This window comes from Calidris pugnax, unplaced genomic scaffold (assembly GCF_001431845.1).
Source record: "Calidris pugnax isolate Ruff unplaced genomic scaffold, ASM143184v1 scaffold156, whole genome shotgun sequence".
NCBI classification, from domain to species: Eukaryota; Metazoa; Chordata; class Aves; order Charadriiformes; family Scolopacidae; genus Calidris; species Calidris pugnax.
In genome coordinates, this window is record NW_015090889.1 from 1,561,072 (window position 1) to 1,579,274 (window position 18,203).

Consider the following 18,203-nt stretch of genomic DNA (forward strand, 5'->3'; position numbering starts at 1 on the left):
GATTCAAAATAAGAAATGCAGATGTATTTTAAGTGTGATAGAAGAATGCATGTGCATGATGGGTACTTCGTTTTTTACCCTGGCTAGAATACTGGGGTCTACGGCAACCACCTCAGACAAACACTTCATGGCTTTTGTTCGAACAGCAATTGCATTTTCACCAAGTACACGCAGAATCTAGTAAAAGAACAAAACCAAAGATTCAATTGGTTCGGGAAGGTAGCAAACAACGTTTAACAGGCAGAAATACAGCAGAACAACATGCAAACAACTTAACTAAAATAAGAATAGCCGTCTATTTAAAATTGAATACATCTTCTCAGACAGCAAAAAGGTGCATCCAAGTGATGTTCCATGGCACTGATAACTGAGGACGGATATTTACTAGGACTTGCTACATCTGTAATACTGGTCCAAACGGGACTTACACAGGGCCTGTATGTTCACTTTGAGTCCCTTCACTTTAAACTCTACTTTTATCAATTCAGTTGTGGCTTTCACCATGGTTGTATTAACAGGAGAGCTGGATTTGGGCACTAGAATTTTAAGAATGGCTCTGTACACAGATCATTATAAGCAACACAACCTAAAGTACTACTGGAGTTTAAACATGTCACCGTGCCAATGTGTTAGTGCTCTTCTCCCAGAAAAACCAAAGAAACAACATGGGCCAAACAACAGCTTCCAAGTGACACTAACATGCACTGCAAGAAACTGATCAAGTTGCCTTGTATTTTCAAATCAAATTAAGCTCAACTTCATGAGTTAATATTACCAAATCAGCATGCACCTTACAGAAACTGTGAAAATGATTTCAACATTTTGTAATTACCCTCTTACACTGTACATCTAATTATAAAGATTTTTCCATACACATATATGCCCAAATAAAATAATCTACGTACAATATAACATATGAAATGCATGCATGAAAAAGAAACATAATCACTTATGTCATCAATACAGAATACGAAAGCAGATGGTGCTATCATGGCCTGCTCAAGAATGAACAGATATTGCACACTACCACAAAAGTGTTTGGAATTGGAAACCAACTGTGTTTCACTGTACTAAGACTTCCAGCACAGTTTACCTGTGTCAAATAAATATCGAAGCTCTGGGCAAACGGCCTCATAGAGGCCAAGTAGCGAACAATCAAACATGCATCTTCATAGTCCACAGTATCAGAATTCATCCTGCAACAAATTCCATGTGTTGATTAGGACATGTCTATCAAAAATTATTTACAACATAAAATTCATGGCTAATAAAGAAATAAGTGATACTGAAACCTACTTTAATGTACTGAACTGAGACGGAGCAGTTTTAATGATGCTGCGAAGAAACTTTTTGCGACTTTCCGCTCTATGCATGATTTGTCCTGTGGTCTCAACATCCTTAGCGTGATGAGCTCCTTCAGACGAATCCTCATCCTTCTGAGATTTAATTGCTTTCTCTGTCTCCATAGTTGTATCACGGAACCACTGAGCTATGTAAAACTTCCGAGAAAACTGGAGAAATATAGCAGGATGCACAGAAAAAAAAAAAGGAACAGATACAGAAAAGGAAAATTAACAGATTTACAATGAGATTAAGTGAATGTAATGCATCAACATTATTTTGGCAAACACAATCGACAGTATTTGTTAGGGCAACAATTTAACTGAAGCACTACTACACATAACCAAAAATAATCTTCCTCAGTACATGTTTATATAACACTTGACATTAGAAAGCTGAAATTTACCACTAATGATGCATCGGTTTCTGTGTTCTCATCCAGATAATCTAGCAAAGCCTTTTGCAGCTGTTGGATTTCATCTTCTCCTCCTGAAGCCTGTCAGAAGTAGAAAGATAGTTATAAAACAGAATACTGCACAGTGGTAATTATCACCTGAAAATCTGAAAATCCACTGAAATAAGTTGTTTTGATAATTGGAGAATATTACCTGTTTTTTTAACCAATTACTTGTAAACTGCATAGAGATTGAAACAAGCATCCATAGAGAGAAAGTGCAGCAAGTTTGCCCAATCTAGGAAAGAACTAACAAAGGTTGTTCCCAAACACCCCTGAAACTCCAGCACTGAAGAAACATGCTCTCTGAGATTCAACAAATTTTCTGTCAGTCAAAAAACTTGAGAACAAACACATCTTATAAAAAATGTCACCTACTGCATAAAGTCTATCTATAAAACAGGCTAATATTCATTTTCCTGTGAAGCACTTTTAAGATGCATAAAAACCATTACATTTGAAATATTGATCTGAAAACTACTGCTGAAGACTACGTAACACATTTATAGTATCTAAGCTGTATGAATGCTACAAAGAGAATATTTTTTTTTCCAATAGGCTACTTAACAGGAACTATGTGTATTTCTATATGTATTCATGGGGGACAGGGAAGAGAGCAGCCCTGGTGAGAAGGACTTCAGGATATCAGTGATGAAAAGCTGGACATGAGCCAGCAATGTCCACTTGCAGACCAGAGAGCAAACTGCATCCTGGGCTGCTGCATCAGAAGAGGCATGGCCAGCAGGTAATAGGAGATGACTCTGCTCCTCTACTCCATGCTGGTGAGATTCCACCTGGAGTACTGTGTGCAGCTCTAGGGCCCCCAACATAAGAAGGACATGGTCCTGCTAGAGCGTCTCCAGAGGAAGGCCCCAAAGCCAATCAGAGGGATGGAACACCTCTCCTATGAGAAAAGACTGACAGAGTTGGTGGTGCTCAATCTGGTGAAGAGAAGGCTCCTGGGAGACCTTATCCTGCTAGAGCGTCTCCAGAGGAAGGCCCCAAAGCCAATCAGAGGGATGGAACACCTCTCCTATGAGAAAAGACTGACAGAGTTGGTGGTGCTCAATCTGGTGAAGAGAAGGCTCCTGGGAGACCTTATTGTGGCCTTTCAGTACTTAAAGGGGCCTTATAACAAAGATGGGGACACGCTTTTTGGTAGCGCCTAATAGGATAAGGAGTAACGTTTTAAACTAAAATAAGGTAGATTTAGATCAGATATTAGGAAGAAATTCTTTGCTGTGAGGGTGGTGAGACACTGCCCATTGAGGTGGTGGATGCTCCGTCCCTGGAAACTTTCAAGGTCAGGTTGGATGGGGCTCTGAGCAACCTGATCTAGTTGATGGCCCTGCTTATTGCAAGGGGGGTTGGACCAGAGGACCTTTAGAGGTCCCTTCTAACCCAAACTCTTATATGATTCTACATATATCCTGATCTCTTAAATAGTTCCAGCCTACGGAAATTGAACAACGATCTTGCATATAACCATGAGACAATGTATGTCTCCCTATATTCAGGTTATACTGAATAAATCAGTATCAATGTACTTGTGCATGAGTCAGAAACTGACTTTCTCAACATCTACTAGATAGCATAAAACTGAACCCATAAACCATCCTTTTTTCCTTTATACTGAAATGTAGTACTGCTGATGTTACAGCAGACAAAAGGACTAATTTTTTTTTCAAAACGAATGAGTTCAAGAGTTCAAAAGAAGTCTACAATGCACACAATACTGGTATAGGTTGATTAATATACACCCGGCACCCTAATATATGTGCAAATTGTGATTTGAAATTCCAGTCTTCAAGCAATGTTAAATTCTGTGGATAACTGGCTGAATAAAAAGGCTGCTTGGTGAACCTTACCTACCTACCTATTTTCAAACAAGAAAAAACCCAGAACAAACAAATCCAAATTGTGAAACCCACAACAAACATATCCAATATTGATAATGAAAGTAGAACAATAATTTCTGGCTTACAGTTCTTCAGCAATAAAACTTATAACTGTCTTGACCCTGTATGAACATCACAGATTGAGAATCCTGTCACAAATACAGATCATAATATAGCTCCCAAACATCAGCAAGTGGAAAAAGGTAGTTACAAGTCCAGAACATCAGTATATCAAGAGATAAACTAAGAAAAAGCATGCACAAGTGTTCAGATCAACTTGACAATCTGAGAGATTTCTACAAAGAAAATCTACTGTTTAAAAATGTCAAAACAGAACAGATTTTCTCCTAAATCTACTTCTTTGGGTCATGAGTCCAAACCACAGTAGACAGAGTTATACATATTCATCAATCGTTGCAAAATATCCTAGTAATGGTATCAGAGGGTTAAGAGGAAATATCCAACAGAGTCTAAATATTCAACTCAGCAGGAAAGAAAAATCTACAGAGCTGTAAGTTCACTTCTGAATGGAAATAATAATTTAAGTTTCTGACGACCAAGTATCAACTCTGTCTATCAATGGATCTTCCTCTCTTGCCATTTGAACAGCTAAGGAAAGCTTAGCTGTCATGTCCCAGTTTCCCAGTATTGATTTGTTCTTAGGTTACAATTATAAACAACCCTGACTGATGGTACTGTATAGTACACACCTACCACAATGTATGGATGGTACAGTCTACCATCACATGCTAAGCTTCCCAAGTAACTGAAAAAATGCTTTTAACAATCATTTGCCCGCAGCAATTTTATTTTCTGCGGATGCCAATGCCTAGTTACTGCATGGTCCTGTAAAACCCTAAAAGAAACAGAAAAATTCAGGTCACTGCTCGAGTATGTATCTTTCTAGAATATCTTTCAACACTAGTATAACTTAGAACTCAATGATCTTTAAGGTCCCTTCCAACTCTAACCATTCTATGGTTCTATGAACTTCTAGAGATAATGAAAGAAAAAAGGATTCTTCCAGAGTATTTCCCCATGAAGTCTAATGTAAAATTGTCAGAATTGCTGCCAACAGGAGAGAATTGTAACCCCATAGCATATACAAGTATAAATTATATTAAGCCACTAACATAAAGATTTGTTGTAGAATATTCTAATTGACAAATGTTATGGGAATTATCAGCCATATAAAGGAATAGATGAATTTTGATTCTTTATTTGAATGCCTGTAAAGTGCAGAAGTTTTTCCTTCAACATAAATCCGTAACAGTCATTATAAAGTACATATAATAGATCTGGTGTCTTTTCAGGTAACTGAAAGGGAAATGAACTTGATACAAATACTCAACTTTAGATCATTGTGAGAACAGTTAGTAGTTCAGAAAGAAACGTGTAACATCCATAAGAAATGTGCACGGCCACATTTTTAAAGGGACACATAAGATCTGAGATTTTCTCATACTGCGCACTGTATAGAGCCCAAATGCATATATTACTTTGATAAGTGTTGCCACCTTTACAGATTTGGAGCAGCATTATCAGAAATGCAAATCTGCACTCTCTAATGAAAGACACATGCAAGTCCGGCTTTTTTTTTTTTTTTTTAATTTAAAAAAAGATGACCAATACCAGCTACATCACATAAAAACTAACCTTACAGGCCTAACAGTTTAACTCTCTAAACCTGTATGAATGCCAAAAGCTCAGTTACCACTTTGTGACAGCAAATGCAAGTACATACGTACTTTTAAGGCCTCTTAAGATAGAATCCAACTGTTGCTCTATTATTTCCTCTGTATTGTCACAAGAAAACCGGCTTAACCACCATAATTAACCACTTCATCTGACAACTACAGAGATGGTGCAAGGAAGACATACGCTAACAAATAAGATACTTATAAATTGAGTATATTTGGTTCAGAAATCTGAAAAACAAAGACTGATTCTCCTCAACACCGGTTTTTCAAACATCTTTAAAATTTTCAGGTATTTGAATGGATACATCTCAATCCAGCTAGCATGGGATCTCTCACACACCTGTTTGACGATTCTGGCTATAGATCCTTGATCCATTTTGCTAGTGACTGCATCTTTCCTCAGTCTTGCAGCTACAGTTCCAAGATAGTCAAGTGATGCAACTCTTAATGCCATTTCTGTAGATTTGTTACTGAACTGGTGAACCTAAGAAACCAAAATAAACTGTTAAAACCAAGTATTTATTTATGCAACTGAGATTCTTCCCACATCAGATCGCTTGACCTTATTAAAAATACCAACTAACTTCCATCCTGCATAAAATTATGTAGTATATTATTACACCACAGATATACTACCTATGTTACATTAATGTTTCTTCCTTTATTGGGTCTATCTCTCTAGCACAGAACAGGTATATTTGTAAAGGAGTAGTCCAGAGAATATATTTAACATGAATAATTACACATATTAGTCTAACTTTACTCCAAATGGATATCTACACTTCTTACATGCTATACAATGGCATTTTTTCGTCTTGAAAATAGCTGACTAGTGGAAGTGGACTTCCATGAGAAACTGTGTATATGTGATCTTAAACAAGTTCCATACCAATGATCCTCTAACCCAAATTTTATTTTCTATGTATTACGTAGGAGTGGCACACGTGAGACAATCCTTAATGCTGTACGTGTGTCAACAATCAGAAAGCATCCCTGGGGTAGTTTCAGCTGAAATAAACAAGTCTTCATTGTAATAAGAAATAAATTAATATAACTGTTAAAAACAAGAATCTCTTACCAATAGCCTTCCTAATAAGCTAAGTAGCAACTCTGCAGCTGGCCATTCTGGTTTATTGACTGTGGAAAGCAGATCCTGAATGAAGTTCTCAAACAGTGGCCTGTAATCTTCTTCGCCTTGTTTACTGCCACACCTGTTCAAAATAAAATGCATTCTTTTAAGCAAATTTAAAAGCCATTTAAGGTTTTTTTCTGATGTAACAGAAGTAATCCTATGTTCAATCAGAAAAAAATTTTACGTAATTCTAAAAAAAATCTGAAATATTAACAGAAAAGTTGTTTTATTCATTTACAGAGAAATAGTTTAAACAGTTATCACTCCAAGTTGCACCACAAGTAAAGCAGCTAACCCACAATAGCAGAATTGTGTTTCTAAGATTTTTTTATTTATTGCTTTGAGTTAAAGTCTGCATTAACTTGGATGGGCAAAGCAAGTAACATTCCAAAGATGAAGCTGGAGGGGGGTACTTGGGAGGTGTTATGTCTATGTTCCTTAAGCTTGGTTCTGTCATTATTTGACAATGATAAAACATCTCATTATCATGCTCCAGTAGGGTTAAAATCAGAACGTAAAAAAATGAAATTATAACATACCTGTGAGTGTTTCACTTCTATGTGGCATCTCTAACTTTAATGATACCAGAAGTATGTATAAAAATTGCTAGATGCCTATTAAATAGCTTTTCAGCTTAAGAGTAGAAATTAACACGATAAAAAACTCAGGACTTACTCTTAGAAATCCTTTGGTTGTTCAGATGGAATATTTTTCCCCCCCCGTTGAACTACTGACATTTCTAGCTTTAGCTAAATAGAAGTAATTTTGGATTTTTTTATCTTTGTCATTCTGATGATCAAATGAACATGGTTTTGCCACTTAAGTATTTACTCAGTCTTCTCTTCCAGACTTTAGATGAGTAAACATATCCCTACAAAAGGATCCTACATGAACTATCAAACAGATTCTTAGACATATAAAACTCTGCAGAATTTCTGCTCCGTAACATTTGCTTAGGGATTTATAGCAAAGTATATTGTTACAAATAACTTACGGAGTAGGTATTTAGCATTGCAAAATGGTTAGGTTTGTCTTAAAGTATGATAAACTTTATTTGTAGTTTGTTTCATCAATACGCTAAAGAATGCAACAGTACTTACTTCTTAAGGAAAATAGAAAGGAAGTTTTGTGCTGTTCTCATGGCTGTTTCATATGAGTTAGTAATAAGCACATCTTGATCCACCTAAAAATAACAAGGTATATTTTTCTATTATTTTAGCATACGGAGAAATATCAGCATGTCTCATGCATAAAGTAATTACAGCAGACATAAAACTACAATGTCTGATTATTAGAGCACCATAACAAAATAATATATCTACAAACACACTGCACAAAAAAATGGATTACGGATTTTCAAAAAATATCTTACTTTCTTGTTTGATTCCTCTTCTGCATTAGAATCTTTTTCTGCTGATGGTAAGTGCACCACACACTGAATAAGCTGCAGAACTAGTGCTGTTACCATCTGAATATACATAGGCTCTCCATCAGTGTCACTGCTGTTTAACCTGTTAACAAGAAAAGACAGCATTAACATGAAAACTAAACAAAAAAGACAAACAAACCAAAAACTTCCACCCCTAAATAATGTCTTCCTAAAATTATTACCAGACCTGGTAATCTGTGTTCTAGACAATTATCTAATCATTTGCTTTACTCAGTATAAGATTTGTTCTAACAAAACCAGTAAATATTACGCTCAGGCAGAAGAGAAGAACTGAAACAGCCCACAGATGGGCTATCAGAGTATCTGTGAAGGTCAGCAGCTGAGAAATCTACAGGAATATCTAATAAATCAAAAACCTACATTCTAAGGCACTTACTGATAGGCTTATTATGTAGAATGCCATATCCATTTCCAACACAACACACACACAAAAATACACCGTTGCCCTATTAATTTATTACTTATATATTATTTAATGTATGTGAAATGTGCAGGACTTTTAAACAACGCAAAATAGTGACCATGACCTGGATTGACTTCTACAAAAGTTACATCTGTGGTAATCTGAGGTACCATAACAGACTATGACCGTCAGACACAACAGTGTCTAAATTGGTAAAATCAGTATGAATACAGACCTATGTTTCTCCAATGATAGAACCTGAGAAATAGTACAGCGTTTACTAGCCACGCACACATCACCACCACCTCGTGCTACCCTTAACAATATGAAATAACAATCCCTAACATCATTCTCCCCAAATTATCAAAACACTAACTGGGCACAAAACAGATTGTAATTATTATCTTTATGAAGTTATCTTTGACTACTTTTAGAGAGATAAACTTTTCAACTTTTTTGTAAGTTGTACTCTTTATGACTGCAGCCACAATTAGAGAATACCCCTCAACAGACCAGAGCTAGGACTCTACAGTCAAAGAGTGCAGTCATTGTGCCCTTGAAATGGTGACATCCTTCTGGTACGGGTCCTAATTCAAAGAGTTACCACCTTCCACCTTGCTAGATCTCTCTGATTTCTATAACCAAACCAATAGGAAATACTAGGAAAAAGTAGTTAAGTTAACATTAAGGATGCTGAATTCAACTTCAAAGTTTGAGTGAATTTATCTTCCTGGATATTTCCTGTTCATCTGCCCTGATTCAGATAAAATATTGAAGTGACAATTTGTCTGTCTCTGGGAGCAAGATGTATGCAAGCAAGGAGCAAAATCAACAACACCAGCAAAAGTTTTAGGATAATTTAAAGTGTCCCAACCTCAATTTTAACTGAAATCTGGTTCAGGTCTGATTCTTTATCACATTGAATCTGAATATATACTATTATTCTGAAGATGCACTGAAATCCTGCTGAAGTGCTTAAAAGACAGCTAACATGAACAGAGTTATTCCTACATGAAACTCGTTCAAAGGGATATTGGATTGATTTCCCTCTTGGAAAGAGTGCTCCGAGTGTGCCCTCAAAGAAATCCAGCCAGAATCTTCCTATTAAGCTTTAGCAATGAAGAAATTATGCAACCGCATACAAACAAAACTAAAGAATTTGCCAACCAAAAACTCTGATGCACACTACAATCACACTCATTTACCTCCTTAGTGAGACAGATAGTAAGATATTTCAAGTATTTTTGTAAGCAGGCACAAATAAGATGAAGTAAGAAACAATGATTATTACAAGATACTTGTCAAGCAATTCTGCTCACATTGTTTTGAAATCTGAACCTCTAATAAAGAGCACCTTGTGGAGTCACAGATTTTTAAAGTAGTTAATACTAAAGCCAAAAATTCTACATTTACAAAACTGCAAATGCTGCTGTCTACAAGTTATTAATCTGTCAGAAATTACCTGAAGTTTCTCAAACTCCTCTTGCTAGTTGGCAGTCTCGCAAGGGAAGTGAAAATTTCTTCTAGTATTAACTGTCTGTGTTTTTCATACCTGGAGAACACCTATTTAACAGTTACAGGATTGTTAGAACATTATTTATTGTTACATGAACTATCACTTGTGAAATATAGTGTTAAAAATTATACATAGAAACACTCACTTTACATGACTTAAATTATATTTAATGCATACCTGGTTTTAAGGCACTACCTTGTTTTTTCAAAGCAAGTATTTCTTTATAAAATACATTAAAGCTTTTTCAAATAGAGATTTTAAAAATCTCCAAATAACATAAATGTGTAACAGCTCTTAAAAATTGCTTACGTTTTAAAAATTTCTGTCAATGGTAGAATACACTGCATTGGAAAGTCAAACAGTATAATACTAAGCTTTCAGACTCCAATACACAGCAAAACTCTGTGGTAACATAAATTATGTAAACACATGTATGGTTGTACAGCACATTTGAGAAACTAATTTTACTTCATATCCTAAGTTTTAATGTTTGTCTGACACAACATATTCTTTTGATTTACAGGGTCAGGATTGTAGAGTTTGTGTCTCCTTTTGTTTAAACAGAATACTGCAGTATATCATCCTCACAAAGATGGAAAACCTCCACTTGAACAAGCACATCTGTGTTGCGTTGCATTTTAATTCAAATAATATTTATCTGTCCTGGGATGTTTTCACATAGAACCTCTTCTGAAGAAAAGAATTTATTCAATTACATATAAGTATCCTACTAGTTCTATACCTTATTCCATTGCATAAATTCAAATCTTAACATAGCAAATTAGGAGAACCACATTGTTAAGATTTCTTATGACAAGGAAGGACAGGTGAGATGGATGGGTTTGTGTTTACACTTTCAATGACATAAGCAAGGAAATTCTCCATTTTGGTTTAGTAGGCTACTTCTTCCTATAGAGTATACTCTGCAAAGGGAGGCAGCTCTGGTAGATTTAATACTGTTTCTAGACTTTATACCAAATTGTAAAAACCTGTAAAATTAGTTCTAAACTCCAATTCTCTACCAGAGAGAAAATACAGCCCACGTGAATACCCTAATAACTCTCAGAAATACAGGAACATGAAACCACAAATTAAAAAGTACTTACTGCAGTCACTAATTTGATGGCACATAACTGTAGTTCACTGACATTTTCGACAAAGAAAGGAGTTATTCCCATAGATGATACCTATCAATGGAAAGAAATTATTGTAAGTATATTTGACTAACAAACTGATATTTGTGCAGTTTCACAAGTAGGTTATTCATTCAGCAGATATGGTATTCAACAAGATGTATTACTTCATATTATTTGCAGATAAAGTTATTAAATTACAGAACAAATACTATGAGAAGCAGCTGAGAGAACTGGGATGGTTTAGCCTGGGGAAAAGGCAGCTGAGGGGAGACCTTATCGCTCTCTAGCGCGTGGGGATCAGTCTCTATTCCCAGGTAACAAGTGATAGGAAAAGGGAAATGGCCTCAAGTTGTGCCAGGGCTTAGAAAAAAATTCTTCACTGAAAGGGTCGCCAAGGCCTTGGAAGCTGCCCAGGGAAGTGGTGGAGTCACCATGCCTGAAGGTATTTAAAAGACACGTAGATGTGGCGCTGAGGGACTTGGCAGTGTTAGGTTAATGGTCGGACTCAATGATCTTAAGACTGTTTTCCAACCCAAATGATTCTATAACTTTATACTTGAACACAATTAGGTTAGATTTTTCTTAAGTGTACAAGAAAAGCCATTAAAGATTTGAACATTATATGCTCTTCTACAGACTACCTACTATATAACAAAGCAGTCACTCTGATGTTAGTAATTCAAAAGCTCGTACTGATTTCATACCTCATGTCACTGAGACAATCACACTTTACATTCTCTCTGAGAAAAGAAAAACAAACATGCTCAGACAGAAAATATTCTGGTAAAACTTACCTGAAGAATAGTTGTATCAGTAAGAAGCTGTATCTCTAGCAACTCGGACAAGCTGCTGACAATGTCACAAACTTTGTTATACAACATTACTATAACTCTTTGCTTGTGGGTGGAACACTTGGCACGTTTTGCTTTTGAACTTAAAACACCACCTAGAAAATAAAAAATTTCTTCATTAATTTTTTTACATCAAATATTTGAAAGATGATCTTCCTCAAATAGTATTCCCAGAAGAACTACATGACTACAACTTTGTAAAAGTAACTGTTTACAGAAGAAAAACTATTTAGTAGCATCAACTGGAAAGCAAAAATTTTACATTCTAATAATATTTCATAATTTGTCTAAATCCAGGATTTTTTAAAAGGTTTTGAAGTTGGACTCCTGCATCTAAAGGTATGCATGTGACCACAAAATGCTAAATGCTAAACAGTTTTCACTGAAATAAATTGTTATATACACAGAGATTATGACTGATAAAATTACTTATTCCTAGATACAATAGGTAAACACAGAAACTGATCTTCAAACAAACTTCTATATACTTTAATTTAAATACTTGGATTACATCAACATTATTGCAGTAAACCAAGAGGTTTTATGACTAAGTTATTCAGACGATGCATTTAATTCATTTTTTTACTCTACATTTCATCATTCTCAAACTAACGCAAAGCCTTAATTCAGGACGCTGTATATGTGATACAGACGAACTACCAGTATAAGAGTTGTATATAAAAATCTTATTCTAGAAAGTCATGTCACTTGCATCACCATACAGTAGATTATGCTCTGATATATTTTAATGTGGAGAGATTTTTAAAAAATTCTTAGCATACTAACCACCATGAGGATCCACTCTATACACAGGATCATACTGAGGATAGAGAGTGTTCTGCAAATGAAATTTTGTGTATTGAATAACTCTTTCTATTACATCCTCAATATATACAGCTTTAGGCATATTTGGCGATGTCATAATATTGATAGCAGTAAGACAAGCATCAGCAGATTTTGTTACTCTTTCCATAATAAGATCTCTCCATAATCTCTCCTCATCTTCGGTGTCATTGTTCTGTAATAGACAAGAAAAACAGGATAGTGTGAACATTTTTTTATCCTCGCCAAGTAAGAGATTACAACATTACCTTAGTATACTTATATACATGCATGTATACAATGTTGCATTTCCTTTTGGATACAAAAATAGTTTTTTTTAGAAATCAGTGTTTGTTTTACTAGCAACATGTTTGTAGTACGTCTCTCTAAGTTACAAGTCTTAAAAGTCTCACTGCATTCTTCTGCTAGAACAGGAAGCAGCCTTCTGTCTACCACTGGAAGCACTATAAAGGAAGACTGCCACATATTCGACTTAATACTGGTGTATTTGAAGCAAAATCTAAATGCATTCACCTAGTGTTTTCTTCAGTGGCCTATGCACACCAGTTGCTGCTTCAATTGGTCTGATTTTTTGCCACTAGAGGGAATTCTTAAACAAAAAGATATGAAGGCACAGGGAACTCCTAAGTACACGACTTTGCTTCACACACCAACCCATTTATTATCAACAGGTGCAAAACACGTCTTGTCAAATATGTCCACTTAGATTTAGCACAGAGTACAGAATCTCTGTATTGCTGTGCTTGTACAAGTTACAAAACCAAACATGCATTAGGTCAATTATGACCACCCAGCACTACTTAAATATTGTCCTAACATTATTTATACAAAAATGCGTAGAATTATTCATAGTTTCTCTGGTACAGATATAGCCTACAAAGAATCTTTCCTGCATGTATGACACCATAGTTCAACACTTGTGGCTTTCCTTGTGAAAGTAAGACATTGGTAAAACCGTATCAACTTTTTCCTTGTGGCATAAGAGAATCTAAAAGAATATCACGGTGCATTATATATATGATACATATTTTTGTAAAATCATCAGAAATCTGCAAATCAGGAGATCCCTGTAAATTTCTTGCACAGAATGGTTTTAAGTCATGCCCTACACAAATGAGGCTTAAAAAAACCCAAGTAGTTTTAAATTTATTTTTTTTTTTTTATTAATCCTGGAAATAAAAAGAATATGTAATTGCACTCAACCTCTGAAAAACATCCTGACATGGATGCAGGGTATCATCACTGCGCTGTAAAAGAAGTAAGCTTACTCCTTAGCAGGGGCTTTCTTTGCCATAATGACTTGAAACCTGTTTAACAGGTTCAAAAATAAATAAATCCAAAACTTGTTTGGCTAAAGATTGCTTCTTTTAATTGAAGCTTTGTCTCTGAATTGCAATCACTGGACAATGCCATTAACTGCTTAATAATCTTGAGTCACTACTACAAAAAAGAAAAATATCCCTGTAAAAGCATTAGCATAAAGACCTAATAACAGTGAAGCAGAGAAGGTAAAGCAACACTTCCTTTTCATTTATTTTTCGTATTGCTAGAGACATTCAGAACTGTATACAGAAACTCTGAAAACCCTACAAACTATCTCTATGAATGTATTTAGGTACAAATAATGTGTCTCTGGTTTTTATTTGCAAGTTCAAACTCCTCCTTTCCAATATTATTTCTATTTCTGCAGATCAAGAGTTGTATTTTTTCAATAAAACTCAAGAACTCTATTATTGCTAGAATACGGTTTTGACCAAAAGTGTAAAATATATGAAATATAGAAATATATGAAATGTGAAATATCACATATCAACCTCATAAAAACTCCAAATCCTCATGTAGTTTCAGGTATATCAAGAACAAAACCCTAAAATCTTAAACTTCCTGTTAATTCTGTTTACGTTGACAACTTCAATTTTGCAGTGTAAAAACTAACCTAAATAAAGTGCTTCCTCCTTTCCTAATGCTCAGGAGAACAATACAATCTACATGAAAGCTGTAGTACTTCTTACATTGTGTAAGGGATGTTTTATGGACATGTAGCAAAGCAGCAAAGAAATGTCCAATAGTGCAATTACACCATTACCATGAGTATTTCAGGATGAAACTATAATATTTGAAAGTGAAACAAAAGTTAATTCAGTTGCTCCCAATACACCTGTTAGTTATCAGTACTACTGTAAAACATGCTTAATATCGAAAAAATATATTCAATTGAATTTTACATGTGGCAAACACACATGTATTATAACAGAAATTCCTTTCACACACATACACAATATTTGAAACAATCACTAAATAGGACTCGGGAAGAAAACTTTACTCTACACAATGTTATAAAATTATGTTATTTGAAACTCACATGGTTAAGTAATGTAGAAAGCTTTGATCCATCTTGAATATTCTTCTCCAAAATATTCAGGACCTTTACTGTTTTATCTGTTGAGAGCTATAATAACAAAAGAAAAACATCAAACCACTGCAGGAACATAAAGGCTTGCAAATTGCTGAAAAGAATGTCCATAGGTGAAGGATAAACTTGTTATATAATCTGAAACACTTAAATTGAAAGCAATTTGAGACAAGGATCCGATTTTGACTTCTGTGGTTTCTGACACAGCATGATTGAGAATGCTGATAATATAACTAAACTATGTGAAATATATTGTAAGATTGCAATCAAATTGCATTTCCAACGAGCAAAATCCATAGAAATAGATTTAAGCTTGTATCTCTGTCATTAATGTTGTATATTTATACACTTTTGTTTCTGGAAACAGAAATTTAACAAATCCAAGTATCAATCACAAATTCTAACTGGCCACATAGAGCTTTATTAGGAGAAAATCCAAATTCCATGAACAAGCAGAAATATAATTCGCTGATACTTGAATGCTAATGAAAAGGAATTGTATTCTTAATATTAATGTTAACTGCAAAGAACTAGGATGTTGAAAAAAGTAACTCATACTCACTTACTCATCTTCTACAGAATGATGATTAAATAATTTGCAGAATATGCTAAACTCAAGGAGAATCCAGGTACTACTGGCACTCCCTTTCAGAAGCAACAAAATTCAGTTTACGTATACATGTATGTGTGTGTGAAAAATACGGAAAAGAGAATAACAGTGAGAACTATCAGGAAAGAGAAACAATCAGGCTGACAACACACTACAAAGGAAGGTGGGGAGATTTAAGTAAAGTCTGGGAAGAATATCAAAACTTTGGATATGTTATCATACTATGCTTCAAAATTATTTTTATAGTAAGAGGTTTCAAAACACTTCATAAACATAGAAAATGGTCATGAGCAGGCAGAGTAAAACATATGACTGCCCAAACCCAGGAGTTCCAGGAAGATAAGAAATTCAGAATGTTGTCACTAGAGGTGTGATACCATCAGGTTGCACAAACAAAAATTTCCCTTGAAGTTAAGTCAGGAAGAATATGGTCAAGAAACCACAATATGCAGTCTACAGAAGATTAACCTTCTTATCATCTGTGGTGTTACACCTTATAAGCTTAAAAAGCCTTTTTGTAAGGACAGAGAAAGCAGGCAATTCAGTGCAATGCTGGCTGGACATCATACTTTTACATTGTGCTGATGCCATATATCAGAAAGGGTGTGTTTTTTTACTTTGCCAGCAGATTCTTAGTTACTGTGGTTGCTCAACACCAGCTGTAAGGAGCAAAGCCTATAGGTTGACATGCTTTTGTGAAAGTAGATTCATTATTTTAGATTTTATTGCTGAGGCATGGGTATTACATATTGGTGTATAGTCAGCATTGACACAGAGGATCACTCAACACCGTCTCGGCTTCAGAGACAGTAACAATTAAGATATGGTAACTTTTTAAGCACTTCAGCAAAGTCAGTAAAAGCACAACTGTTCACAGTATCTGTCACACGCACACCTGAAGAGAGTGGAATGTTATTACAGGGGACATAAGTTTTTGTATGTTTATCAAAATTATATATTCAGAAAGAGCTAAAGACTTTGAGAATGTACCTTGTCCATAATGCCCATTGCCTTGATTTTTGCAGATTCACTACCCAACTCACTAAGCTGATGTTTTCCCAGTAGCAACTCCTGGGGAATCTCATCATCATCACCTTTAAAGAAAAAATAAATTAAAAAATTAACAATCATGTTTCTAACTAGACTTCACAGAAGCCAGTATTTTGCAGCCAATATGGAAAAGCCAACTGAAGAAAAAGACCTGATTTTCCAAACAGCTAGCATCTAATAGTTCTAAATAGTTAGCATCTGGTAGTTCCACCTTATGAAAAGTGATGACGACAACTTTTGGTTGTGTTAAAACAATGACTACTTGTTAAATATGATTGGTTCTGAAATGTAACAGCCTAACATGAGTATCCATTTCTGAAAGCCATAAACTAGAAATTTTTAATATAGCAAAAGCCATTTATTCCAAGTCTAGTGCCATCACCCTTATTTCAGTAAAAAAAAAATTCTCAAATGATTGTAGTCTTAATTCTGAAGTTAAATCTGGGGAAGGGCAATAAATGAAAAACACATGTGCAATAAAATACTTTGGGATACACTGTGTCTTAATCATATTTATCCTTACAAAAGCCCATGATGCTACCAGACACAGAAAGATCCAATGACTTCCCTTTTAAGCCCAAGGTTGTATGCACTATTGCTTTAAAGACTGTAGTGATTTGTTTACTGTGCTCCTCCCCTTGTTCTAATCCTGTGACAAAAACGATAAGAAAAAAATTAATGAATACTCTGTTATCCACAGAAAGTCACCTTGGTTAACCTTAACTGCTTGCCCAGATGTTTACGCTAAGCTGGCTGGCTTTCCACTGAAATGGATAAGGAGCACACAATGATTCAGTGCCTCACCCCCCAAGTGCATAAGGACTCAGCTGAGTCAAATTATTATTGAATCAAATAATCAAGCTCTCTTGGGTCAAAGGGAAGATGCAAAATTATGCGCCTCAGACTTTACTAGCAAGAGAATCATCTTATGTTAGTGCTGTTTACAAATATATGTTTGACAGAACACCCTAATGACAACCCAAAAAGGTATCCTTTCCACTCCAGGCGACTACTGTTTGTTTCACTATGATTTAGGCATCTTTTGGATTCTGCAGGGAGGAGGAAGGAGGAGCTGCTTCCTACAGCAGCAAGTGAAATTGGAAAGCCAAAGGCCACCACTCAAGGTACAAACCTTGCATAAATGCAGTATGACCTAGCATGTATCACAGGCAATGAAGACACCAAGAAGGAAGTTTGAAAATATTGAGAGAGAATTTTTTTTGTGTTTCTTGTGTTTCTAATTAGGGAAAGCATTTGAAAATTTCTGACACATTACCAAAAGCTGTAAAATCCATGTCTTCCAAATTTTCCAAAATATTCTCTATTGAAGCAGTAAATCTTTTGAAAGTCGAAGAATCCATCATTTCTGGTGAAAAAAAGAAATGTATAAATAATTATTTTATATA

The 18,203-nt window shown here is 35.2% G+C and overlaps 1 protein-coding gene across 5 annotated transcripts in view; it reads right to left on the reverse strand.

Annotated features, from left to right (window-relative positions):
- The window catches only part of NIPBL (Nipped-B homolog (Drosophila)), a 152,851-nt gene that overhangs the window by 22,928 nt on the left and 111,720 nt on the right, over positions 1–18,203 (reverse strand). For all 5 annotated transcript variants that reach the window (XM_014947588.1, XM_014947585.1, XM_014947586.1 and 2 more), the window contains 15 exons: positions 18,074–18,163; positions 16,738–16,841; positions 15,087–15,173; positions 12,668–12,899; positions 11,825–11,976; positions 11,001–11,081; positions 9,841–9,941; positions 7,898–8,036; positions 7,626–7,708; positions 6,472–6,604; positions 5,734–5,877; positions 1,748–1,837; positions 1,297–1,511; positions 1,094–1,196; positions 79–177 (listed from right to left, as the gene is read on the reverse strand). In XM_014947588.1, the coding sequence (XP_014803074.1) occupies positions 79–177; positions 1,094–1,196; positions 1,297–1,511; positions 1,748–1,837; positions 5,734–5,877; positions 6,472–6,604; positions 7,626–7,708; positions 7,898–8,036; positions 9,841–9,941; positions 11,001–11,081; positions 11,825–11,976; positions 12,668–12,899; positions 15,087–15,173; positions 16,738–16,841; positions 18,074–18,163 (1,853 nt within the window). The remainder of the gene's footprint in view (positions 1–78; positions 178–1,093; positions 1,197–1,296; positions 1,512–1,747; positions 1,838–5,733; positions 5,878–6,471; positions 6,605–7,625; positions 7,709–7,897; positions 8,037–9,840; positions 9,942–11,000; positions 11,082–11,824; positions 11,977–12,667; positions 12,900–15,086; positions 15,174–16,737; positions 16,842–18,073; positions 18,164–18,203) is intronic.